The sequence below is a fragment of the Camelus dromedarius genome, chromosome 31 (genome assembly GCF_036321535.1).
Source record: "Camelus dromedarius isolate mCamDro1 chromosome 31, mCamDro1.pat, whole genome shotgun sequence".
Lineage (NCBI taxonomy): Eukaryota > Metazoa > Chordata > Mammalia > Artiodactyla > Camelidae > Camelus > Camelus dromedarius.
The window spans coordinates 18,674,048-18,699,164 of record NC_087466.1 but is presented as its reverse complement, the minus strand read 5'-3'; the positions used below and the strand labels follow the sequence as shown (position 1 = coordinate 18,699,164).

General features: G+C 57.4%; 1 protein-coding gene across 2 annotated transcripts; it reads right to left on the bottom strand.

Moving 5' to 3' along the window:
- Nucleotides 1-871: 871 nt before the first annotated feature.
- On the bottom strand, nucleotides 872-24,098 carry SETD1B (SET domain containing 1B, histone lysine methyltransferase). 2 transcript variants are annotated; one of them, XM_064481250.1, is made up of 17 exons: nucleotides 24,081-24,098; nucleotides 23,122-23,309; nucleotides 22,780-22,878; nucleotides 21,873-22,143; nucleotides 19,635-19,747; nucleotides 17,485-18,723; nucleotides 13,054-13,881; nucleotides 12,387-12,648; nucleotides 11,968-12,305; nucleotides 11,781-11,883; nucleotides 10,731-11,222; nucleotides 8,203-9,462; nucleotides 7,159-7,325; nucleotides 5,856-5,987; nucleotides 5,646-5,765; nucleotides 5,424-5,561; nucleotides 872-3,546 (listed from the first exon to the last, which is right to left on the bottom strand). In XM_064481250.1, the coding sequence occupies exons 2-17, from the start codon at nucleotides 23,293-23,295 to the stop codon at nucleotides 3,373-3,375; spliced, it is 5,910 nt and encodes a 1,969-aa protein (XP_064337320.1). In that variant the 5' UTR covers nucleotides 23,296-23,309; nucleotides 24,081-24,098; the 3' UTR covers nucleotides 872-3,372. The 2 variants fall into 2 exon arrangements, with proteins under 2 accessions (XP_064337320.1, XP_064337319.1); XM_064481249.1 differs by lacking the exon at nucleotides 24,081-24,098 and adding an exon at nucleotides 23,805-23,955.
- Nucleotides 24,099-25,117: the final 1,019 nt, after the last annotated feature.

Genomic DNA, 25,117 nt, shown 5'->3' with positions numbered 1-25,117 from the left:
TTCCTGACAGTGGAACATTTGAGCCAAGAGTTTATGTGCACTTTAAATATTGATCATTATCTAATTTTTCCTCCTAATGCTTCCACTAATGGTGCGTGAGCGCCCACACCCCACTCTCATCACTGGTACCTGCCAGCTGACAGCTGCCGTGGTATCAGGGTACCACCATTTGTGTTCCTACAGGAAGAAGTGAGATACACCATCTTTCCAGTCATGCTGCTTTTTGCTGAGGTTTTGAGTCTGTCCTCAGGGATAAGTGGATCTCATCTAACAAACTCTCTGTGGACCCCTCAGCGACCCCGCCACTGGTCAGGCAGAGTTGAGCCCTACTTGGCACAGAACCTCTGAAAATCATGACACTGCGTGCATTTAATTCTTCTCAACCTGTGATTGTTTTATCAGCTCCCCTTGTCCCTCAAACACAGACCAGAGTGCAGTTTCCTTAGCGTTAATCATTTCCGAGGTACATGTTCCAAGATCTTCTGGTAACAGCAATAGGATATTTGATCTTCCTTTCTTTCATTGAAGACCGTTAGCAGTGTTAGGTACCTAATGTTTTAAGAAAAGTTCTAGAAGGAAAACTTAAAAGCTGTGGAAGGTCTAATGACTACAACTTGTCCCAGCTCATAGAATTCACTTACAGGCTCAGAGTTTAAAAACAGCGGGTCTTACAGTGCTGCAGTTCGATTACGTCTCAGTAAAACTGGATGAAAAAACATATGTATGTTTTAAAAAGAACAGATGCTCTGAGTGGACCACACCTAGTTCCTTCTGCCCTCACCCCACACCGCTGGAGCCCAGCCAGCACCCCCTCCATGTGAACCCCAACAGGAAGAAAGGAGAAGAGGGGGAGAGAGCAAGAGACGGCGTGTCTGTAAGAAAAGTCAGTATATTTATGGTTTGCTTTATAAAAGTTACTATAATACAATGGTACATAGTATTGAATTCACAAAAATATGAACAAATATTTACAGCAAGACACACCCACAACAGAAACACTTCTCTTCAAAACAAGTTACATATGATGAATCTCTATGCACAAACATCCCTAAAACTCATGGGTTCTCTTCTTTGCGGGAGGAGGGAGGCAGGGAGGGAGGCAGGGAGGGAGGGGGAAAAAAAAAAGCAGAAACCCCCAACTCTGCAAAAGTAAAGATTTGTTCCATGAAAATGAAGGCATCGAAAGAAAAACGAATTGACACACTTCTGGCTATTTCAAGCCATGTCAGGGGTGAGGCGGGGGTTCCTGGGGATGGGGAGGGCCCAGGCCCTCGCTCGCCCTTAGTGAAGGCTGGTGGGGCAAGGTGAGGCCAGGGTGAGGTGAGGCTGGACCCCGGACTCTGGTTTCTTCACCTCCCCCCTCCACTTCTTTTATGGGAGGAGGGGGTAGAATGAAGACAGCCCCTTGGGGGCTGCTGAAGTAAATTAAATCAGCCGTCTCTACGCACTACACATTTCCTCATGTGAAAAATAAATATTTCCTTGGTTGCACAATGAGGCAGAAAACCGCAAAAGGAAGAGAAGTTTGCCGCTGTGCCCAGGTCCCCCTCCGTGTCTTAATGCCACCGATTTCATCGACCTTGAAACTGGCGGGCACAGTCTCAAACAGAGAGGGCGTGGGGTGAAGAAATTAGAAAAAAAGAAAAAGAAAAACACAACAAAACCCACTAACGACAAAGAAAAGAAAAAAATAACAATTCTTTGTACAGAATTTACATGATAACAAGCTTGACACAAGCTGAGATACCAGAGGCTCGGGCCTGCGTCCGCAGGGGGGGGGGGTGGCCCCGCCAGGAGCTCCCGTCTCGGTGAGGACGAGTCCTGGTCACAACAGTCACTTCCCGTAAGTTATTTACACGCCTGCTTTGCTTTCTGGGGTGTGGGGGACTTGCTTGGTGTGTGTGTGTGTGTGTATGTGTGTGTGTGTGTGTATATGTGTGTGTGTATGTGTGTTTGGAAGTACAAAGAAATAAGCAAAAAAGTCGTCCCACATGTTTCTACAAGAAACAATGTTCCCGAGAAAAAGTCCTTTATGGCAGCCTATGTACAGAAGTTGGTTCTGAACTTCAAAAACCTATTATTTTTCCCCTTCGGTTTGATTTTATACACGCACAAGAAAAAAAAAATCCATGGAAATAAACCCTGAAGAGGATGATGCGAAGGGTTAAAAAAAACAAACAAAAAAACTGTCAGACCTAGATCTGAGTTTTTAAATCTTTTCCAAGATTTTCCTTTCTCTGGGAGAAATAATTTTCTCACTCTGAAAATAAATATGCTCTTGACTTCTTGGGGGAGGGGGTTGCTGGCAGGGTGAGGCGGGGTACGGGCTGGGGGCGAGCGGGTGCAGCTTGTAAGCAAACAAATAAAAATGCCACACACGTAGGTCAGACACCCGTAGTGGCGGGACTGGGGGACCCGCCTGCCCTGGGGGGTGCTTCTCCCCCCGGGGTGAAGGTGAGGGCAGGAGAGTAAAGAACCCTTCCAGCGCCCCCTGCCCACACTGGGGCCTCCAGGAGGCACCCTCGTTGCTGGCATTCGAATGAGAAAGTAAACATTGAACCCAAGATTTTCGGGGGTGGCAGGGTGTGGGGTGACAGGGAGAGCCCCACGGGGAAGTTCCTGCCTGGGCCAGCTTGCCCCCACCAGGGGCCACTGGGGGGACGGCGCCCCCAGGCTGCCGGTGGGGGAACAGGCTTGAGGGGGGGGTTGGAAAGAGGGGTCCTCTCACTGAGTCCACCCGCAGAGAGGGGGGCCTTCCGTAGTGTTCTGAGGTCAAAGCCGCCCGGCCCGACTTCCCCCTTCTCTGCAGCACCTGGCCCGGCTCCCGGGCCCGGAGGGTTCCAGAACGCGGGCCGACACACCATCAAACTGAGGCCTCTGCAGCCCCTGCCGGGGGTCCCCGCTCTCTGATTCTGCCTTCACATTTCAACGGTTAAAACATCTTTTCTTATGACAAGGAAGAAAAGAAAGAGAGGACGAAACAACGTAGCAGCATTCATGGGAAGAGGCTGATGGTAAGACAGAAACAGAAAAGAGAGAGAGAGATGGAGAGAGGAGAGGCGGAGAAAGGGGGGATGGCCTGGGGAGGCCGTCGGAGACAGAGACGTCTATGCCGGAGTTAAATCAAAGTCTCGAAAGAAGCATTTTTAAAAAAGAAGAGAGACGTGGGCTGAGAGACAGGGAAGCCCTTTCCCACTGAGGGGCCGCAGCTGCGGTGGGTCCTGGGGGGTAGTGTTGGGGGCGCCAGGCCCTGGCATGGCCGCTGGGTAGAGGGACAGCACCTGAAATGGGGGTGGGAGGTGGGGCCAGGCCCCGGGGCCGTGAGGTCCGCTAGGGAGCCCGGGGCAGCTGACACCCCGCCGGGCACTGGGCCTAGTTGAGGGTCCCCCGGCAGTTCTCGGAGCCGCAGAGGCAGGGGATCTTGACGTCCTCGATGGGGAACTTGTAGTCGTAGGTGATCTCCTCGTTGACGTTGATGTGCTGCTTTGAGTAGATGACGATCTTCTTCTGCGACTCCACTGTGATAACCTTGGCGTAGCAGTTGGGCTGTGGGCAGAGGACAGCGTGAGTCCACCCGCCTGGGACCTCATCCAAGCCCACCCCTGCCGAGCACCCCAGACCCAACCTAGTCCTGTGCCCAAGGCCTGATACGCTGGCCCCACGACCCCAGTGCCCACTGGCCACCTGCTCCAGGCCTCGGCTCCCTCACCTCTGACATTAGATAAGGATGACGGTAATAGTAAGTTATTTCCCAAGGGAAAATTCAACTTTCTTTTATACCACAGGTGATTCTCAAATTTGTATTTCTAGCCCAGGCCCTATCCTGAGCTCTAGAGAAGGGGTAAGTGAGCTCTAGCCGGCACGTGCCTGCTCTTACAAATAAAGTTTTATTGACACATAGCCACATTCATTCATTACATATCATCTGTAGCTGCCTTCCTTACAATGACAGTTAAGCAGTTGCTAAGAGATGGACTGGGCCACAAAGCCAAAAATATTTACTATCTGGCCACTTACAGAAAACGCTTGCCTGCCCATGCTCCAGGCCCTCAGATCCAACTACAGGCTCAAGACCTGCCTTTGGCAGCTCAGGGAGACGTCTTGGACTCAGTAAGCGCAAGCCATGGGAGTGGCCACACCATGCGCCCACACCCCCAAGCATCCGCCTCCCGCCCGCCTTCCACCAGCGCTGGATCTGGCCCACCATGCCCAGTGGGTTCTGTCTCCAAAGGGCCTCTCGCTTCTGTCTCCACCTCCCCCATGGCCAGGCCCCCATCACCACTCGCCTCAACAGCAGTGGCTCCTGCTGCCTCTGTCCTCTGAAAAACTCTACTCCTGACCCAGCAGCCAGGGATATCTTTCCAAAGGGACAGCAAATCCTTTTACCCTAGGGCTCAAAACCTTCCAGTGGCCTGCCTCAGCTTTTAGAGAAACTTCTCAGCTCTGCCTACCAGGCTGAGTGACCCAGCCACCATGAACCCTTCCAACCTCATCGTCTCACCTTGCCCCCTGGGTCCCCTACTCCCTCCTGCTGCCCCTTAACATGTGTTCTCTTTCTCTGCCCCGGGACCTTTGAATGAACTCTCACTCCACTCACTACTTCACCCAAGAAATTCCCTGTCATCCCGCAGGTCTCCCAGGAGACTCCCAGCAAAGTCCCTCCTGGCCCCGGGGAATGACCAAGTCACAGTCACGCGAGCTGCACATACTGAGAGACAGCTGTGTGTGAACACTCAAAGGGGCTGCACTCAGGAGCCCACTCGGTCCTCCCAACCACCTACAAGGAGGGATTGCTATCATGCCTGCTTTGCAGATTGGGAAGCTGAGGCGCCAGGACATTAAGTAACGTGCCTGTGATCGCTCACCAAGTAGCAATGCCAGAACTTGAACCCCCAGTCAGGGGTATTCACCCTGGAAGCGGCCTGCCTCCCATTTGAAGCCCCCTGTGCTTGTCTTCAGCAAGAGGACCATGCTTGTTATCAACACCCACCACCCCGTCCCAGACCTGTGCCATGTGGCTATCATTAGCCACGTGTGACTCTTTATAAAACTCATTTCCTCAGTCACACCGGCCACATTTCAAGTGCTGAGTGCCACGTGTGGCTGGCACTACATCAGGGAGAGCACAGAGGCAGAGCACTTCCTCACTGTAGAAAGTTCTGTTGGATAGCACTGCCCCAGCACAGAGAAGGAACTCCATAATTAACTGTAGGGACCACGTCTTGGGCATCTTTAGTCTCATTATGCCTATTTTACAGATGAGAAAACTGAAGCTCAGAGAAGAGCTCCTTGGACAAGGCCTCACACCCCCAACCCTCCATGACCCCAAGCCTGGGAAGGAGGCCACGCTGTTTCCTGTGCCAGGGACTCCTGGGTCCTCCAGGCCCAGCGGCAGGGGCGGTGGCCCCGAGCCCGGTACTCACGTTGCAGCTGTGGTTGATGAAACGCGCGAAGTTGCCGCACTTGGTGGCGTCGATGATGGTGTCGTGGTCCACCCGGAACATGTAGCTGCTACCGATGCCCTCGTCCTCATAGCGTTTCTCCCGCATGTCCGCGATCACCTGGCCAGGAGGAGGCCTCAGTCTGGACGGCGATGGCCCCATCCCCATCCTCGCCCCAACACCTGCCCTCTGGGTGGGGCTTACCTGGCGGATGTTTTGACCCACGTACTCAATGACCATCTCGTCAGCCGCGATGGGCTCCATGGCAAACAAGCCCCAGTCGTGAATGTGACTCTTGCAGAATTTGAGCTTTTTCTTCCGGAACTGGGGGAGGGGAAGGGACGGGGGTGGTGAGAGCCCTGGTCTTGGGTCCTGCTGCCCGCCCCCGCCACCCTGGGTGGGGCCCAGCCTCACCTTGAGCTGGTTGAACTTGAGCAGGTCGCTGTCACAGCTGCCGGTGAAGGAGGACAACAGGCGGCGCTGCTCGGAGCGCCGCTCGGAGCCAGCCCGCGTGGAGGCGTGAGGCTGCGCCGGGATACTCATGCCCTGCGAGGACGGGGACGGCAGGGGACAGCTCGGGGGGGGTGCTCGGCCACCTGTGGGAGCTGGTCCCATTGACCCCAGGACCTGTGTTTGTCCCCATCCCATCCTTGGTGACCCCACCCTAAGCTCTGTGACCCCAAATCCCCAGCTTCTGTGCTGTGGGTGCAGCTATCCCCGTCCTGCACTAATCACCACCTCTCCTCTACGCGGGTCCTTCCCTTCGGAACCTGACTGCGCTCAAGCTCCCCTAGTCTTACAGCGAACCACACCGTGCTGTCTTTACTCTTGCCATCTGGTCCTGTCTCAGCTCGATTTGAAAGCATCTCTGCTTCTTGGCCAGAAGATGGTGAGCATCTATTGACCTCGACCCTCCATGGCTCTCACCACGGCCCCTCAGGCCTCCCCAGGCATTCAAAGTCACAGTTCCTTTCTCGACTCCCTCACATCCCCTCCCTCTCTTGGCCTCCGTCGTTGTCCTCTGTCCCCATCATTCACACCTGGAGCTTCACTCCTCCCTAGACGCTCTCCCTGGGTTGGCTGGTCCCTGCTGGGGCCTCTGGTTAACATTTCCATCCCGATGATGCCTAAATTTAGGTCCCCAGACCAGAAGTCCCCCTCCCAAGCTCTATACTGTACCCATAAACTTAGCTGCCTGCCAGACCTCACTGCCTGGTGTTCTGCAAACCCCAGAAGACAAGCTGTCCCACAGCGAGGGTCCCACCTTCCCCCTTACTTCAGTGCTTGGCATCTAGCTACCGAGTACCCCAGGCCAGACCTCGCAGTGCCCTACCCTATTCTCCTGCCTCCTATACACAATCAGGCCCCTAGTCCCATCCACTTGACTTCCTAACAGTCTAATATTCCTGACTGTCTTTCCAATGCATCTACTTTTTCTCACACGGCCACCCATGTCCAACTTACCCAATTTATTTGCTGAATTTAAAAAATGAAGGAGCCTTCTGGAAATGCAGCTCAACTCTGTTCACATCCCTGATTAAAATGCTTTGGAGGCTCTCCCCGCCCACCCCTTATCTCAGCCCTCACCTCAGAGCACCCAGGGAAGGGGTGCCCACCAGCACCTCTGACCGCTCGCTGCCTGGCGCGCCCTCCAGGTGGGCCCCCACCCACCACCCGGCCTGGGAGCCTCCGTGTGCCGGGCACCTGGCGGCAGTACCTGGGTGTCCGTGGGGGGCTCGTCGGTGCTGGCGCGGCTGCTGTTGAGGTATCTGAGCTTGTCCTTCTTGTCGATGGTGTAGAAGCCCTCACTGCGGGCACAGCCCGTCACATGCTCCCGGATGCCGTCGTCCCGTTTCTTTTTCTTAGCTGAAGAGAGGCTGGTGGGTGGGTGTGGGTCAAGGGCCACATGGGTGTTCTCAGAGAGACCCTCCCGGTCCTTCTGGAGACCTGCCCCACCCGGCCCAGCCTCCCAACCCCCAGACCAGTCTCCAGGAAGCTAGTGACGCCCGGCTCCACCTCCCAGCCTGTGCCGCCTCCTCACGGCTGCCCACTGCCCAGCTCCACTGACCGCCACAGCTCTGCCAGGGGTACCTCGTCACATGGCTTTGGGTGTGTTTCTTAGCCACTTTCTGCCTCAGTTTCCCCATATGCAAATTAGGGTAATTAGGATGCCCCCCTGAATGATTACACATGCTTAGGCTGCTTGGCAGAGTTCCTGACAGAGTAAGTACTCGGTAAATGAGTAGGGTTCTACAGGGATAATGACAGTGCCAGCCTCAAACGGTGGAGGTAACAACGTCCTATTGTGGCATCCTGGTTAGAAGCCCAGATTCTGGAGCCAGATAGGCCTGGGTGCAAATCTCCGCTCTGCTGCTTTATAGCTGTGACTTAACCTCCCTGAGTCTCAGTTTCTTCGTATGTAAAATGGGAATGAAAATAGCCCCTACCTCAGCGGGCTGTTGGGAAGATTAAATTAGGTGATGAGGGGGCCAAGAAGAGTGCACCCTCAGTCAGCCTCTGCTTCTGTAATGCTGCACAATCACAAACTGTTGCGTTTCCCTGAGACCTGCTAGTTCTGGCATGGGGGTGTGTTTAAAAGTGCCAGTGATGACTCCGTCCAGGGCCTGGCATGGCACTGGCACACAGACACCACTCGGTAGGTGACAGTGACTCCCGCTACCATGGGAGATGCAGCCCAGAGAGGTGCGAGAGGACCCCTGTGTCCTGGAGGTGTGGCCCCCCACCCCGCCTGGCAGGATATAGGGATGGTAGACCCAGAGCGTGTCGTTGAGCCAGTCCATGCCATTGTCCTGCTGCAGGAGCCGCTCGTAAGTGACACACAGGAAGCGGATGTCCTCCTCGTCAATGCCGCCGTTCCAGATGTCGTACAGGATGGTCATCTCCTCAAACTCCGAGCGGGGCCGGAAGAGGGGCTGCGGTGGTGAGAGCTCCGGCGAGGCTGAGGCCACCAGGTCCTCGTGGCGCTTCTTCGGTGGCCGGCGCCAGGGCCCCCGCACCTTGGTCAGGTCCATGAACTCCTCGGGGACGTCGTCGCGCCCTCGGGGGCCCGGAGGGATGGCCTCGGAGGGCCACTGGTTCTCTAGCTCCTTAAAGGGCAGCTTGGTGGGCTCAACAGGTGGTGGAGGTGGGGGTGGAGGAGGCTGGGGGGGTAAGGGTGGTGGAGGGGCTGGGATCCCCGCGTTCCGGAAGTCCAGGGTCACGGCCCGGGGGTCATGGGTGCTGGGGAAGACAGGGGTCTGTGGCTGGCCTGGCAGAAGCAGGATGTCCCTGCCCAGGGTGGCCCCTCCTGGCGGCCGGACCAAGGGCCCATCCAAGGAGAGCACAGCTGGCGGGGATCGCCGGGGCCGGCCCGGCTTCCTCTTGATGGGGGGTGGGCAGGGGGCCAGTGGGGCAGGCAGCAGGGGTGGCAGCTGGGTAGGAGCCCGAGTCTGAGCCCGCAGGACGGGTACAGGCAATGCCAGGGGCAGGGGCAGGGGCAAGGGCAGAGGAAGCGGCAGGCCCGTCTCCAGGAGCACCGGGGAGGCTAGGGGGCCAGACCGCTCATCACGGCGGCCAGCTGGGAGGGGGCAGACGGGCAGGAGCAGGGGTCCACCAGGCTCAGGGAAAGTGGGTGTGAAGCTGAAGTCCCGGCCAGGTGTTCTTGGGAGTCCCCCGCTGCTCAAGCCAGGGGATGGGGATGGGTAGGAGAAGGGGCTGCCTGGCAGCTGTGGGGAGCTCAGGGGCAGGCCGCTGCTGCCCCCCGATGGCAGGGGCTCCCCACTCGGCGTGGCCGGCAATGCCTCTGCACTCTGCGACTTGGCCAGGCTGGCACAGAGGCCTGGAGTACATGGGGGCTGGTCCTCGGGGGGAGGCTCCAGAGGGACTGGTGGGTGTGGGAGGTCTGGGGTTTCAGGCTCTGGTGGTGGACTAGGCGGCCGGGGCGGTCGAGGAGGCGGCAATGGTGGCTGCAGGGGTAAGGACAGCAGCGTTGGGGGCTCGGGCCCCAGTTCCAGGTTGTCCTCTGCAGAGAAGGTGGGGAAAACCAGACCTTTATCATTTGGTTCAGATGACTCTCAGTGTCCTATTTATGCTGCCTTACTATGCGCTGGACACCCAGCTGACTCATACACTCTGAGTCCCTAGGGGCTCTGTGAGTACGGGGACTGTCCTCCAGCTACGCCACTCAAGACTGCTCAGCACCCAGCGCCAGTGCCAGGTACCCAGCAGGTACCTGATAAATGTCGGTGCGGGTAGACCAGTGATGGGGAAACACGGTTGTAGCCCTTGACACTATATGCAGGTCGCTGTTCCTGTGAACAAGGACCATCCTGTGGACCAAGAAAATGAGCTCTGCTATTGAATAAAATTCAACAAGTCTGTTTTCTACAGGACTTGTCAGAGCCTTAAAGGTTTTCTCTTAGCATTTATCTCCAATGTCATAGAATTCACTTCCTAACTTATCTGGTGTCATCTTTCACCTTGCCCCAGAGTATAAGCTACAGGAGGGCATGTATTTTTGTCTGTTTGGTCCACTGCTGTATTATCAGTTCCTAAAACAGTCCTAGAGACACAGCAAAGGCTTAATTAGCATGTGTGACAAAATTCAAAGACCTGCGGTTCTACAGCCAGACAGCACAGAATTAAAGGAAATACAACAGGTTTGTTTCCTCAAGGACTGCTAGAGGTACAGACCAACCACACGTGGCTATGTTTACATTAATTAAAATTAAATAACATCACAAGGTCTGTTCTATAGTGGCACTCTCCACATTTCAAGTGTTCTTGGTGACACTGTGTCCAGCGGCAATGGTGTTGGACAGGGCAGAGAATGTTTCTGTCACTGCAGGAAGTTCTACTGGACAGCACTGTTAGAGCCTTTAACATGCTTTGTGCAGCTCTGTTAAGATGGGGGAGGGTGTGGTGTCCATCGTCCCTCTCAACTGGCCCAGTACCCCAAGGCCGCCTCTGCCCACGTCACTCAGATGACAAAGCATACCCACCCCTTCTTCTGGGAGTACCTCATGGGACTAATGAGCCAAGGACTAAGCCATGGGGAAATGTTGGCCCCGAGGAGTGGTGGCAGCAGCAGACCCCTCTGGGGAGGTAACGGGCCGGGCTCCGTGCTGGCACACTATATGACATCTTACTCCATCAGTGATCCCATTTTACAGACGAGGAAACTGACTTGGCATGGCTAAGTGATTAAGTCAAAGGAGCCCGGGCTCATTCTGACAGTGAGGACAATCCTGCTTCCATCCCCATCGGCCTCCCAGGGGGTGCAAGTATTACCTGGGGTGGGTTCTGGGGATGGCAGTGGCCGGGCCTCCATCTCTCCTGCAGGAGGCTCTGGAGACAGCAACCGGGCCTCTTCCTGGTTCAGGCCGGGCTCCTCGGGGGCCTCCTTGGAGCCAGTCAGCTGCTCGACACCCACAGGTAAGGGGGGCTCTTCCAGCACGGGGGTCGGCTCCTGGGGGGCTTCGTCCTCAGCCTCGATGTCCACCTCCTCTTCTGGGCCGAATGACTCCACTGTTGGTGCCCCTGTGGCCATGTCATCCTCAAAGTCCTCATCAGGAGCAGGAGGAGCCATGCTCTCATCCGCAGCGGCCTCCTCCTCCTCAACCTCCTCCTCCTCCTCTTCCTCCTCCTCCCCTGCTACCAGCTCTTCTTCATCCTCTGAGGATGAGGAGGATGACTCGGAACTTGATTCGAAGTCAGAAGACTCAGAACTCTCGCTGGAGGACTCAGCTCCAGCCTTGGAGGTGGCGATGCTCACTGTCTCCTCTGGGTGGGGGACACAGGCAGGGGCCTTCTCATTATCTGCTGTACCCCAGCCAGATGCTTCACCAGAGGTCTCAAACTGGTGGCACCCAGCTGAACGTGGCCCTCAGACACGTGGGAGGGATGTGCGGGGGTGTGTGTGTTAACAACGCATGTTTTTTAAACGGAGGTGAAATCTACATAACATAAAACTAGCCATCTTAAACACACAGCGGTATTTAGTACACTCCGTGTGGACAGCTACCACCTCTGTCTAGCTCCAAAATATTTTCATAAACTCGAGCAGTCCATTCCCTTCAGCTGTCACCACCCGCCACCCCCCGTATCCCATCCCCTTACCCCAGCAACCACTAGTCTGCTTTCTATCTCTCTGGATTGACCCACCTATTCTGAACATTTCATTAAAAAAGAACCATACAGTACTCTGTGCTTGTGTTTTAATGAGTTCATGCTTCAAAGTCAAGAAATTTTGTCCCTGAACTATTGCTGACTATTGCTCAGGCTCTGCCCTCCGCAGAGGGAGCCCGGGCCGGGCCCGGCACCGTAGCCTGCCCCGCTCACCTCCATCTGAGTCCCCTTCTTCCTTCTCACTCGCCTCGGACAGGGCTGCGTCCCCGTCGTTCTCAGACTCATCCCGGTCAGCACTCTCTTCATCGTCATCATCCTGTGGGGGGGTGGGGGGTACACAGGTGAGTGAAGGGCTCCTCACCTGGACCAGCACCACAGGCCTCCCCAACCCGAGCGGTACCTTATCTGACATGGATGAGGTCGAGGAGGAGGAGACCTGGCTCCTGGGGCCTTCCTCCTCCTCCTCTTCCCCCTCCTCCCCCTCCTCTTCCTCCTCCGTGCTTTCTCGCTCCTCCTTGTCGGAGGCTGAGGATGAGGGTGAGGATGTCGAGGACCCAGAGGATGAGGATGCTGATGAGGATGAGGACACTGACAGCGACTCCTTCTCGTCCTCCTCCCCGCCACTGTCCAGCTCCAGGGGACGGGCTGGCCGCCGTCGCACGCCCACGCCCTTGGGGTCCCGCTTGGCAAGCTCACAAGGGGCATCTGCCATGTCCCGGTCCCGCTCCCGCTCAGACTCTGCAGGGGAGGGAGGACTGTCAGAGCCGGGTTGGGGGTGCAGGAAAGACCCTAGCATCTGGTGAGGGGAGGGGCACAAACCTTCATCTTCCTCATCCACGGAGGTTGAGGGCCTCAAACGCTTCTGGTCGCCAGAGGAGGCTGTGTCTGGCGGCTCCTTCCTTTTGACCTTGAAGGAGGGCAGGCGGATGGCCCCACGCAGCCCGATGCCCAGGCCCAGGCCCTCGTAGCCCAGGCCCTCGCCCTTGCCCCAGGACTCCAGCAGGCACGAGGCGATGCGGTCCTTGGGCTTTGGCCTGTCCTCGTCCTTGTGCTCGCCTGACTTCACCGGAGTCAGTGAGGCCTATGGTGTGAGACAGCAGGGGATGGCCATCATGGTTACAGCACTGTCACCGACCCTGTTCCTGAGCAGCCTGCCATCGTCTCAACAGTGACAGCCACACCGTAACCCGGCACTTCATGCCAGCTACTCAGGACGCTGCCTGTGCCCCACTCTGCCTCACCGACCCTCAACTTCCTATCTGCAAAGCAGCTGCTACAGCTGCCCCCATCAGATCAGTGGCTTTTGCACTTTTTTGGAATCCAAAAGCAGCATGTCATAAGTACATACTGGTTTCACAAAGTAACACTCACACTTCTCTGTTCTGGGAGTCTGGGTGGTAGTGTTTCTAGTAACATGCCTAGGGAGGAGAGGGGCTGCCTCCCACCTCGCTGCCCACCCTCCTGAAGGGCTAAGCCACCCACCCACCTTGGCCATCCGCTCCTTTTTGTCCCACCACTCGTCGAAGGCCCGGAAGGCCACCACCTCCACCATCTTGCGGTTCAGGTCCCGCTTCATGATGGCCTTGAGCTCTTTGAGCACCACCAGCAGGACGCCATCCACAGTAGCTTTGTGCGGGTCCTCTTGGCGTGGCACATAGCCTGGTGGCGGCACTGATGGGTCAAACTTAGGCAGAGGGGGCCAGGGCTGCCCTCGGCCCGGGCCAGTGTTGCTCAGAGAGAAGGGGCCCCGGTAGGGTGGCAGGTTGACAAACTGCAGCCCTGCGGAGGCGGCTGCGGCTGCGGCAGCCATGAAGGGTGGGTAGGGGCAAGCGCCCTGGCCTGTCATCAGACGGCTGAGCATCTGCGTCTGCATCTGGAAGGACATGGGCATGCCGCCCCACTGGCCACCCAGCACATGGCTCATGTCCACCTGCATCACAGGAAACAATCCTGGCGGGAAAGGTGGCAGCGGCGGCAGAATGGGTGGGGGTGGGACACCAGGTGGTGGTGCTGGCAGGGGGGGTGGGGGCACTGTCACAGCTGGGTGGGCTGGGGGTGGGGGTGGGGGTGGTGGTGGCAGAGGAGGGGGCAAGGGGAAGCCAGGCTGAGGTGGGGGCGGTGGGGGGGGTGGGGGCAGTGGTGGGAAGCCAGGGGGCGGGGGCAGTGGCAGGGTTGGAGCCAGTACAGAGGGGGCTGCCACAGCCGCTGCCCCTGGGGCCACCACCATGGGTTTAGGGCAGTCAGCGCTAGTGATGGGGGCCGAGGGCATCTCGTCGTCTGAGATCTCCATATCCTCCCCTGAGGACTGCTGCCCCTGCAGGGAGAGCAAGGACAGAGAGGTGAGGGTGAGCCTGGGAGGCCAAGCAGGCTCCCAGACCCCCTTTCCAAACACCAAAAAGTCAAAGAAGCCTTCAGCAAGAATAGTGAGAACCACGGCTTCTGCAATTCCGATCCTGGTCCCTTCCCCTCCGGACCATGTGGCCTCCAGCAAGTAATTAAACCTCTCTAAACCTCAGTTTCCCCATTTGCTTGATGGGCAATATAGTATCTGCCCCAAGGGGTTATCATGCAGCTACGTCCACTCACTCAGTCAACATTTATTTAGCACCTGCTGCGCACCAGGCACTGTTCCAGGTGCTGGGGACACAGTGGTGAACATGACAGACAAAATTCTTGCTCTCTGGGAACTGAACTTCTAGAGAGACAAGACAAAGAATAACCAGGATGAATATGTGAAACATACAGTCCTTCATGGAGGACAAAAAACCCAGGAAGGGGGGTGAGGCACGAAGAGGAAAGTAGATTGTTTCAATTTGAGAAATTGTTTCAATTTGTATTCAGAGAAGATAATACTACAAGCTATCACTTGTAAAGTGATTCCTAGGTGCCAGGAACCTTTCTAAGCACTTTACATATTTTAAGTAGGTTAATCCTCAGAAAAGCCCTGCAAAGGAGATCTGTTATTACCATTTTTACTGATGAGGAAATTGGAACACAGAGAGCTTCAGCAACTTGCCCAAGGCCACACAGCTACTAAGAGCTGTAGCCAGGATTCGAACCAGGAAGTGGCTCACTAGCCTATGTTCCCAGTTAGCCTGCAGTCCTCACTATGGGAGAGAGAGATCAGCAAAGAAGGAGACATTTGGGGGGCTGGGGGGGAGGTTAACAGTAGTAAGGGAGCATAAATAGGAAATATGTCTATTTTTCCTTAATTACTGTTTTCTCATAGTCTCATGACTGCACACTTAATATGGGCCAGGGTAGGGCTGAGTGTTGTGGGCACATAATGTCTCATATTTCTTATCTACACTGTAACCTCAAAAGTTAGGGCTCTATTCCAATCCCTTTTGACGCATGAGGAAACACGCTTGGAGCCATGCATACATCACTGGCCCAAGAGGCAGAGCCAATCAGAAAGAGGGATGGGACTCAAGCCCAGGACAGATACCTGCTGAATGAAGAGCAAGGGGGCTATTGTCAGAATCCAGGAACGTGGTACCAGGTGAACAGGAGGAGTCGAGCACGACCCAGGCTCTAAGATGGGCAAGGGCCACTTCACATTCAGACACAGGGCTTTCGGGAGTTAGATGCTCAGGTCTGGAACTGGAGGGGGGCACTGGGGTCCACATGGTGGAGGTGGAACAAGAAGGCATAGCAGGCGTGGGGAGAGGAGGAATGGGCCACACCCAGGCTCTTGTGCCAGGACAAAAGGTGAGACAGTGGCTGAGGCCCTGCCCTGGATGAACATGGCTGAGGAGACATAGCCTTTGTAGGTTGTTTTTGAAGGCTTGGCGGGGGGGGGGGGGGGGGGGGACTACATCTGTGCAGGCTGCAAGGTCAGAGGTCAGACCTACAGGTGAGGGAGGCTTCAAAGGGAAAAGCACAAGGAGCCAAGCAGCGGGGAGAAGAGGAATACCAAACCTGCAGCTGCAGAATTAAGCTCCCGGATTTTGCTACGTCCCCTCTGCATACACACACCCCCTCTCTCCCTCTCAGGGTCCCACACAACCTGAGGGAGGGACTGGCAGGCTCGGAGCCTGATGCCCAGGGACAGCGCCAGATCAGTCCTGGACAGCGCCCAGCAAGGCAGGCGCCGCACGCAGAGGGTTAAGGCCAGGCGACGGCCAGCCAATCACAAGGAGACCCGGATCCGCGGCCCTGCCCCTCCCTCCGCCCCTCCCGCGTGGGGGCGAGAACCGGCGGGAACTAGCGGTTGAATGCTCAGCACAAGCCCGAGCTGTGCCTGGAGCTTCCCATGCGGCACCTCACTTAAGTCCAGAGTGTGAGGCAGGTACTCTCACCGTCCCATTTCACAGAGGACGAAACTAAGACCCAGAGAGGGAAAGTGCCTTCCCCAAGGTCACATAGCCAGTAAGTGACAGGGCTGGGGCTCAAGGCTTAAGGACTTGAGCCTGAATTTTTAACCACTAGACTCTGTGAAGAAATGGAGTGTCCGCCCATCCGCCTGCCCAGTGGTCCCTGCCCCCGCGCTGCTCTCCCGCCGCGCGGTCAGCCTGGGCAGGGGCTCCCTCTGAGTTCTCTCCGGAGGAGCCCGGGAGCTGCTCTCCAGGCTGCCAGCAGGGGGCTCCCGAGGGCCACCTTGGAGGTTATCAGTACTCCCGGGCTTCCCTGGGCCAATGTCCGGGGGCATCCCGTACCCCAGTTATCGGGACCTCAAGCTTCCCTTTCCTACAGTGACACGGTGGGAGAGCCCATTCTCTCTGGCTACTCTGGGCTTCCCAGCCCTGGACCGGCCGGTGAACATGGTAGATAAACATCTCCCTGATCCCAGGCAGCCCAGAGGGAGGGTAGGAGGGCAGGGCCGGCAAACCCCTACTTCTGCACACCTGTCAACTCCTCCTGCCTGGACCCCTTAGCGCCAGAAACCACTTCCCCAGAACAGCCTGGAGGCCCCCAGGAGCCCCAGCCACCTGCAGTCCCCTCCCGGGCAAGCCAAGTTCCTCTCTGTTCCTCCCTGAGGCGGCCAAATCGGCCTAATCAAAGGACCTGGGAAGGGGGGACCCTCCTCCCCACCGCCCACAGGGGCACAGAGCTCCGTCTAAGCTCCTGGTTGCTCATGCCTGCTGGGCCCACAGGTTCCAAAGCAGGTCTCCAGGAGGGCCAGGGCAGGTGCCTGGACCAGGAGGAGGGAGGAGCAGAGCCAAAGAAGATGACCTAATCTTCCCCAAGGGAATGTGGCAGCCAGCACTCCCCCCAATCCCAACCGTGAGGCTGGAGTTTGGGCAGTTGAGAGCCCAGATGAGGATCTAGGGGTGAGCAGAGGGTGGGGGGTGGTCAACTTTGCCTGCTTCAGGCTTGGGCTAGCCCTTAACTCCTTCACTCCTGGAGCCAGGAGGAGAGGGAGAAGGACGATTTCCATTTCAAAGGACCTTCCCTGCACAGGATGGCTTCTCTTCTCTTCAGAGGGCACCAGGTTCTAGGAGACAGTACTCCAGAGCTTCCACCTGACTTAGCTCAGCAGAACATTCTGGCTAATCCCTCTCCCCAGATCTGCCTGTCAGAACTGGCCGCCCAACAGAGAAGGGGGCCCAGAACCATCACTGCAGTCCATATTCTCTGGGGTCTCAGCTAACTCCAACCAAAGAAGCTCAAGTTAGAATTTATCCTCAGGAAGTCTTAACTTTCCACCCCTAACAAGGAGATCTAGGTCACGTTTTCCTCTTCTCTAAAGCTGCTAGGGAGCTCAGAGCCCAGTCAGCTGCTCAGTCACAGCCCCTGGTGCTTTTTGCATCCTCTTTCTATTATCTTTTCATTTTTGGTCTGTTATTTTGGCTGCTCTAGCCCTGTTGCCTCTGTGTCTTAGTTATCCTAAGGGGATAATGTTTCAAAGAGGGAAAGAGCACGACACAGACAGACAAAAGCAATCCCAGACAGAGATGGACAGAAATGGTGGTACCTCATCCATCTTCTCTGAGGTTGGGGTCCTGTCTCCAGCAAGGTCCAAGGCCACCTCGGTTGTCTGACCCAGAAGGCCAGTAGGGTCTGGGGGTCCTGGCTCAGGTGGGGGCCGGGGCCCCAGGCCCAGGTCAAGCTCATCGTCCTCATCCGAATCGGGCAGTGGTGTGGGGCTGATATCCTCCAGGCCAGTGCTGGAGGGGCGTGAGGAGGGTGGTGTGGGGCCTCGAAAGCCAGGCTGAGAATTAGTGCCAAAGGGGGCCAGTGGGGAGAGCTGGGAGGAGGAGGAGGAGATAGGGCTGCCCTCCATCTGCAGCTCCGTGTCCGAGTCCTGCTCCCGAAGGAAAGGTAGCTTGGTGCGTTGTTCCTTCAGCAGCATCTCAATGCGTGAGTCCAGGCTGTCGTGGGGCTTCTCCGGCCCTGCAGGCGACGACTCCAGCGTGGGTGTGCCGGGACTGTCGCAGGGCTCAGGACTCCAGCCGAAGGTCGGCCGGCCGCCCAGCTCCATGCTGTTGGCATCAGGGGGCGGGGGGCCAGGCGGTGTGCCTGGCTTCTCCTTGGTCAGGGGCTCAATGGGCGGCAGAGGTGGGGGCGCAGGTGCTCTCCGGAACTCCCCGCTGTCACGGGCCCCAAAGGGGGTTGTGGCGGTGGGCTCCTCAGGGGGTGGGGGGAAAGGGGGCACAGGGGTCTGATATGGAGAGAAAGCTGACTTGAACGGGACTCCAGGAGCGGAGGAAGCTTGGGTAGGTGGTGGAGTGTGGGCAAACGTGGCTGAATCCTGTGGTTGAGCCTTGAACGGAGGGCCACTGCTGCCCCCACTGCTGCCAACTGCTCCAAATGGGAGGTCCACAGAGCCCCTAAAGGCGGCCGTGGGCCCTGCCACTGCTGTGACTGCAGAAGAGTTGTGGACATAATGATGCTCATGGCGGCGGTTGTAAGCGTCCGTGAACTTGCTCTCGTGGCGCCGGGCCTTGAAGGTGGCTGTGGGGTCCTGGCTGAAGAGGTAGGAGGGTGTGGGCTGGCGGCTGGAGTAGCTGGAGTCCTGGGAGAAGGGGGTGCCCAGGCGCGGCGTGAGCGGTGTGCCCTGTCCATAGGAGTTGGGCGTGTCCAGACGGCAGCTGGAGTAAGCAGTGTCCTGGGAGAAGGGCGTCCCACCGCTATTGGGGGTGACAGAGGATGAGCCAGAGCCACAGCCTGCAGACAGGCCACCATCTTTGAGGCGCTTCAGGGCATCAGACAGCTAGAGAGAGAGAGAGGTCTGAGATCACTAGGGGGGAACAGGCAAAGGAATGGGGCTGTTTTCCCCTCTCACTCTGGCTGCCAGAGAGCTTGGAGCCAATGTGGTCACTCTAGAACTACAGCCTGGTGAAAGGAAGGAGGGGAGATTAAAGAGGAGGGTCTGGACGGTCCTAACCATTCTTTAATCTTGGGGTAGCCAATTATCCTCAGAGAGCCTTGAGGGTTTTTCCTAATCCCTGAAGCAGAGTAAAGATAAGGCACTAACATCTTGGTTTGAACTGGGATTTCCCTCCTGCCTCAGGCTGTCAGAAATCAATCAGGCCTTCCAGGCAGAGGTAACAGACCTTGGCTTTGGGAGAGATGGGGGTGGCCAAGGGCCTTGTCCCCCCAGCATCTTGATGTCTTAGGCTTATACAGTAAAGGGCCTAATAAACATCCCAGCTGACCAGCAAGTAAGCAGACTCTTCACTGGAGAAAAGCTACTCCTGAGGGTGGCTGGGTGGATGCTAGGGAAGGAGCTGGGAAGAGAAACTTCACGACTGGGTGATCCAGGTGAGTGTCCGGGGAGGCAGTGGTTGGGGAAGGAATCAGTCTTGCTCTGGAAGGAGAGACCTGAACTCTGCTTTCTGGGGGCAGGAGTAGGAGGTCATGGGACACCAGACACTAGGACCCTGGACACAGTAGTGTTCCAGCATCCGTGTGGAAAGCAGGCCCCAGGTGGGCTCTGGGAATCCCAGTGTGTGCAGGGGGAGAGCTTGGCAAACAGGGCTTTTAGAGCCTCGCAGGAACCTGTGGTGGGCCAGCCAGGCTCCTTTCCCTCTTTCCCAACGCTGGAGATAGTAGTAAAGTGGGGTGGAGGGCACATCAGGGTATGGTGGGGAGGTGGGGAAGGACTGACATCCACAAACCCACCTGCAGGGTCTCATTCACAATCGGAGAGACAGCGTCCAGCTCGCCCACCGGGAGGGTTTGGGGTGTGTATCGGCCCGTGACCAACAGTTCGTAGAACCGCATGCGGGTTTCCCCTGTGGAAAAGGCAAGGGTGGGAGGACTCAGCGAGGCTTCAGGATGGGGCAGTCCCCACAGATGGTCATCCTTGTGGGTCCCTTGTGCCTGAGACCCCAAGCCTGAGGAAGTGTGTGACCCTGACCAAGTTCCCGTCTCTTTTTCTTTGTACCTAACTCAGGAGTCCTGTCTGTTCCATGAAGCTACTAAACTGTATGAGTTTTCTGATCTCAAGATTCAGAATTTAAGGCCTCATGGGGCTGGGACTCCCCCAAATACAGATATGCCACCCCCAACACAAAGCCCCTTCCTGTCACCTGGGCCATGCCGCCCAAAGAAAGAGTCAGGTGATCCCTGTCCTCAGGCTTTCCCACTTAACAGTCAGGGCCTTGTACCAAGTGCATAGGAGACCCAGTGACAGTTTATTGTTAACTCTCTGGGGCCAGGTGACCAGCAGACTTTGTAAAATACACTCTAGTACCCAGTTACTGTGAACTCCGCACACCTCCTCCTCTGTCCCACCGAGCACTGTCTGGTAACCCTCCACCCTCAGCAGAGAGAGGCCTCTATAGACCAGGGGGCTGATTATCGATATTTATAGAGCCCTCTGAGGCAGCTGCTTACATATGCAAAAGAGACGCATTCCTTGAGTTACTCTTTACCGGTCTCTTTCTTGAAATACAAACTTAGTGGCAGTCTCTAAGGACCTTTTTTTTTTTTTTCCTTTTCTTCTTTTCTCTCTCTCTCTTTTTTTTTTTTTTTGGTAGAAATGAGATTTTGGTTGAGGGCTAGCTGCTCTTTAAAATGGGCACGTTATGGGGGAGGAGGCTCCAGATTTGATTCTCAGGGAGAAACAGCTTGCAACCACCCAGGGGGTATGTAGATTTGAAAGGGCCCAAACTCCCCTGACAGCAGGTGAGAAACTAGAGAGGGAGTGACAGGAGCTGAGGTTTGGACAGGAACCTGGGCTTGCAGCCTGGAGGAGGCTTAGAACTAGGGACAGGCTGGTCAAGGATCTGTGGGATAACTGTGCCCACTAGGAGCAGCGGCCCTCCACCAGCAGCAGCAACGTCTTAAAGACTCAGTCAATATGTATGCATTATTGAAGAAAAAAAAGGTTTACATTCTCCTCTCTTGGGTTTGGTGTGCTGGGGTTGCCCCTAAACCTTGTGCTCACAAAACCCCTGGAAGCCACCCACCAAAGCCCTCCCAGACAAGGTCTCCCCCAGGGGCTCTGGACCCAACAGTGTCTGCCCAGTCACAGGACTGGCAGGCCTCAGAGCACATGGCACTTTCTTCTGTATTGGTGAGAACTTCTCTAGAGAGTTTGGCAAACTTTGGGGGATGCCCTAGAGTCCTGCAAGCTCCTCCAGCCAGCCCAGAGGAGGAGCTTCCCAGGACCCTGAGGGTAGAAGGTATGGGTTCCCCAGCCAGGCTCTCCCAGCAGCCGCTAAGAGGCTCAGAGTGAGCACAGAGCAGGATTCCGGTGCATAGGAGGTGGTGCTGTCTCTTTAAGAGAGAGGAGGGAAGACACAGTGTCAACCCTTGAGCACCCAGAGCAGCCCGCCCAGCTCTATCGGGAACATTATCAATGAAACCACACTCTGGGCCCAGATTGGTTCCCAGTTCTAGGGGGAAGGGGCGGCAGGTGGGGGCAGGGGAGGGGCACCTTGGATCCTTGGAAGACTCTTTTTAGTGGTGGGACCTACTCTCTATGTATTGAAAGGCATCCTAGTGGCTCTCTCTCAACCCCCTAACAAATAAACAAACCCTGCCTCCTCCCCTAACACAGACAGCAACACTGGGGACTGCCTAAACCCAAGCCACCAGGGCTCAGAGAGGGGCCCGCGGGGGTGTCAGCGGTGGGGAAGCCTCCAGGTGGTCCCTAGGGGTGCAGTGGTGCAGTGGCCAAGGACCGGCACATTTGGTAAATTATAGCTTGTCTCCTAGCAACAGACAACACATTTAGCTCCACGTGACTCTACCCTCAGGAGGGGGCAAAAGAAAAATAAAGTTGTAGGGGGGCACCCAAGGAAGAGTAAGGGGCTCCCGAACATTGCAAGAGGGAATCTGGGAGGGAAGGGGGTCACACCAACAGGTCTTGTGGCTCCTCCGCGGTGGCCGTCCTGAGCCAGCTCCACTCACCTTTGGTGTCCAGCTCCACGTGGATGATATTGCCCATGACCGAAGTGCTATGCAAGTGCTGAACTGCCTCCTTGGCTCCCCTGACCGTGGCAAAGACCACTTTGGCAATGCCCAAGTGCTTCTTGGTCTTGGGGTTGTACAAAATCTCCACCTCCTCCACCTCCCCATACTTCTTGCACATGTCCCTCAGGAAGTTTTCGCGGATATTATCATTCAGCTTGGCAAATGTCACCTGCTTCGGAGGCACCGGGCCCACATAGAACTCATCGATCTGGCAGGGGACGAGGGGGAAGGGAGTTTGGAGAACATTGAAACCGAAGGGAAAACACAGCATTCCCCACTCGCCGCCCTTTAGGAAAACAATGAAGGGTAAAAAATTAAAAAAAAAATTGGGGGGAAAAAAAATGCACGCGGGCGGGCCCGGGAAGCGGAGGATTAAATCGTTTGGAACGTGGAAGTCCTCTGGGTTCGAAAGGAAAGGGGAAAAAGAAACAGTTTCTCTTTCCCCACCCCCCATTCTGGCCTCCTCTTCCCTGCTGCCTGGGTAGGGGCGACCCCTTGGGCTAGGAAGTTGTCCTCCTAAAGCCACAAGGCTGGGAAGGGGGGCGGGTCCCGGGACTGGGCCCCCAGGCAGGTAGGAACCAGGCGGGGACCTAGAGCCCCCAGCCGGGTGTGCAGGACACTGTATCAGCGCCTTGATTACAGTTTCACCAAGTGTTAGTCTGTTTATAGTAGCCGAGAGGGGACACCCGTCTCGCAGCAATTTTCCCCTCCTCGCCAAAACCTCCCCCGCCCCGGACGGCGGGAACTCAGAATCCGGCTGGGCTCGGTCAGGACTGGCGTTATTTTCGAACTCGGGGAGTGGGGAGGCAGGGGAGGGACCGCGGGGCAGGGGGGAGGGTCCTACCTTGAATTTGGGCACCGATAGCTCCAGCTCCTTGTTTTTGGTCCAGATTCCGACAACCCGGGGGTCTTCGACAATTTCCACCGGGCGGTTGCTGGACATCTGTAGGGAGGAAGCGCGGGGGAGGGGGAGCGGAATGGGTGGGCTGGTCCTACTCCCCAGGGGCAGAGGCAAACCCCCCCCCCCTTCTCCAGGCACTTGTCAAACTCCGGGACTGGGGACCCGGCTGACAGTTGGCCGGGTGGGGGGGGCGGCCCTCGGGCCGCTCAGACCCCTTTGCCCCCACCCTCCCCGGCGCGGCTCGGGGGTGGGTGGGGGCGGCGGGGAGGCGCGCCGGCTACTCACCGCCAGACTGAAATGCTGCCCATCGTAGCGGTACAGTTTATGATGCCCCTTTTTCAAAGCCGGGTCAATCATCAACTTGTAACTTCTCCAATGGTGGTTCCTCCTCTCGCCCGAAGGGCCGGGCTGCGGCGGGGGCTGCTGGTGGTGGTGGTGGGGGGGGTGACTGTTCTCCATGCCGTTAACCCAACCTGAAAACGAGCAAGTTGTTGTCGTCTCCGCCGCGCCGGCGGCGGCGGCGGCAGCCGCTTCTACACACACGCGAAAGAATCAAATCGTCCAGCCCCCACCCCCTCCCACCTTACCAGCGCGCCCCAAAAGGAGCTGTCTCGCTGGCTCCCCCCAAAATAAGAATGGTGAGAGAGAATAACCCTTCCGGAGAATTAGGCGCCCGCCCGCTCGGCCACCGTCTCGGGGCGGCTGCTAGGGGCTCCCGGGGGCCCCTGCTGCGGGCTGGCGGGGCCCCGGGCGCCCGGAGGACGCGGGCTCCGGCCCATGGTGCCCGCCCGGCCGCCCGGCGTGGCGCTCGCTGGCTTGCTCGGCCCGGCTCGGGCGCGGGGCTCGCGGCAGGCCTGGCGCCGCCCGCCCGCCCGCCCGCTCGGCCGGAGCGGGGACCCGGGCCGGGGCTGGGGGCTCGGGCCGCCCTGCTGCCGGCTGCGGCCTCTCCCTCCCCGAGCCGCGCTTACATCCCCGCCGGGCGCCGGCCTCCCTGCGCCGCCAGCCAGTACATGGTGTCCCCCGCGGGAGCCGAGGCCGGGAGGGCCGGACGGGGGGCCGGGAGGGGGGAGCGCCGCCGCCGCCGCCGCCGCGGCTGCCGGGCCAGGAGCTGCTGCCGCCGCCGCCGCTGCTGCTGCTGCTGCTGCTGCTGCTGCTGCCCGGGAGGCGGCTGGCGGCGGAGGCTCGGCTCCCAGTAGCCGCACATCCCACAATACACCGCTAAGGAGCCCGACCCGAGCGCTCACCCTCCTCCTCTTCCTCCTCCTCCTCCTCTTCCTCCTCCCCTCTCCTTCCTCGCCGCTTCCCCAGGCAGTCTCCCGGCGGCGGCAGCTGCGCCGCCAAAGCCCCGGGCCCCAGCGGCCCCCCACCCCTCACTCGCGCGCTCCCACACTGCCTCCCCCCTCCCCGGGGGAAGGCCTTTTAATTTATTTATTCTGCTGGGACTTAGGTGGGGGGCTTGGCTGGCAGGGGAGGGGGGTCTCCCCAGGCTCTACCTCCCGCGGCTGGGGCTACTCTTCGAGCCGCGGCGTGCGCCTCAGGCCTCCAAAACTGTTTCCAAACTGCCAAGACCGGAGGTGGGCGCGTGGGGGCTCAGGGGAATGGGCTGGGTTTTGGGGCGTGTGTGTTTGATTGTATGTTTGGACGCTGGGAGCCGTGAGGGGAGACAAGGCGGCTCCAAGACGAGTTGCAATCGAGGTATCTCGGCTCCGGCTTCCTCTTTTGCCCCACGACCCCCTTCCCCCGGAGCTGAGCTGGGCAGGGGAAACCAGGATTTTAACCAAATTAGCATTCACATTCCTGGGAGGATGTAGCCCTTTCCTGGACCTGTGTGATAGAAGCTTTTTTCTCTGTTTTTATTTTTGGAGAAGAGCACTCAGTAATTGTCGCGAACACATGCTTCTTTCCCCGCACCCCTCCCCCTCCCTCCAGCCACCAGCGGAGGAGAGAGTCCCCCTTTTTTGCATTTATCTTTCCTTCCCCTTTCTTTATTAAAGGTCCGGGAGTGGCGGCGGCCAATCAGCGCGCGGCTTCCATTTTGTGAGTTCAACTCCGAGGCTCCTGGGCTTCGCGAGGACGCATTTGCAGCCCTCTCTGCCTCTCCTGTCGGGCGGCCAAGGCGAGGCAGCCGCCTCGCTGGGGCTTCGTGGTGGTGTATTTCATATTGGGGCTCTTTTCGGGGTTTGTAATTTGGCCGTGGGTAGGTAATTGGCTGGAGCAGGGCGGCAGGGCGCGGCAGCCAATCAGCGCGCGGCTTCTATAGGGCTTGAGTTATTAGACGCTG

Coding starts and splice junctions, on each gene's coding strand:
- SETD1B (XM_064481250.1), bottom strand. CDS start 23,295: ATGGAGAACAGTCACCCCCCCCACCACCACCACCAGCAGCCCCCGCCG. Junction 22,144..22,779: donor TATCGGTGCCCAAATTCAAG/GTAGGACCCTCC, acceptor GTCCCCTGCCAG/ATCGATGAGTTCTATGTGGG. Junction 11,223..11,780: donor AGAAGGGGACTCAGATGGAG/GTGAGCGGGGCA, acceptor TCCCCCACCCAG/AGGAGACAGTGAGCATCGCC.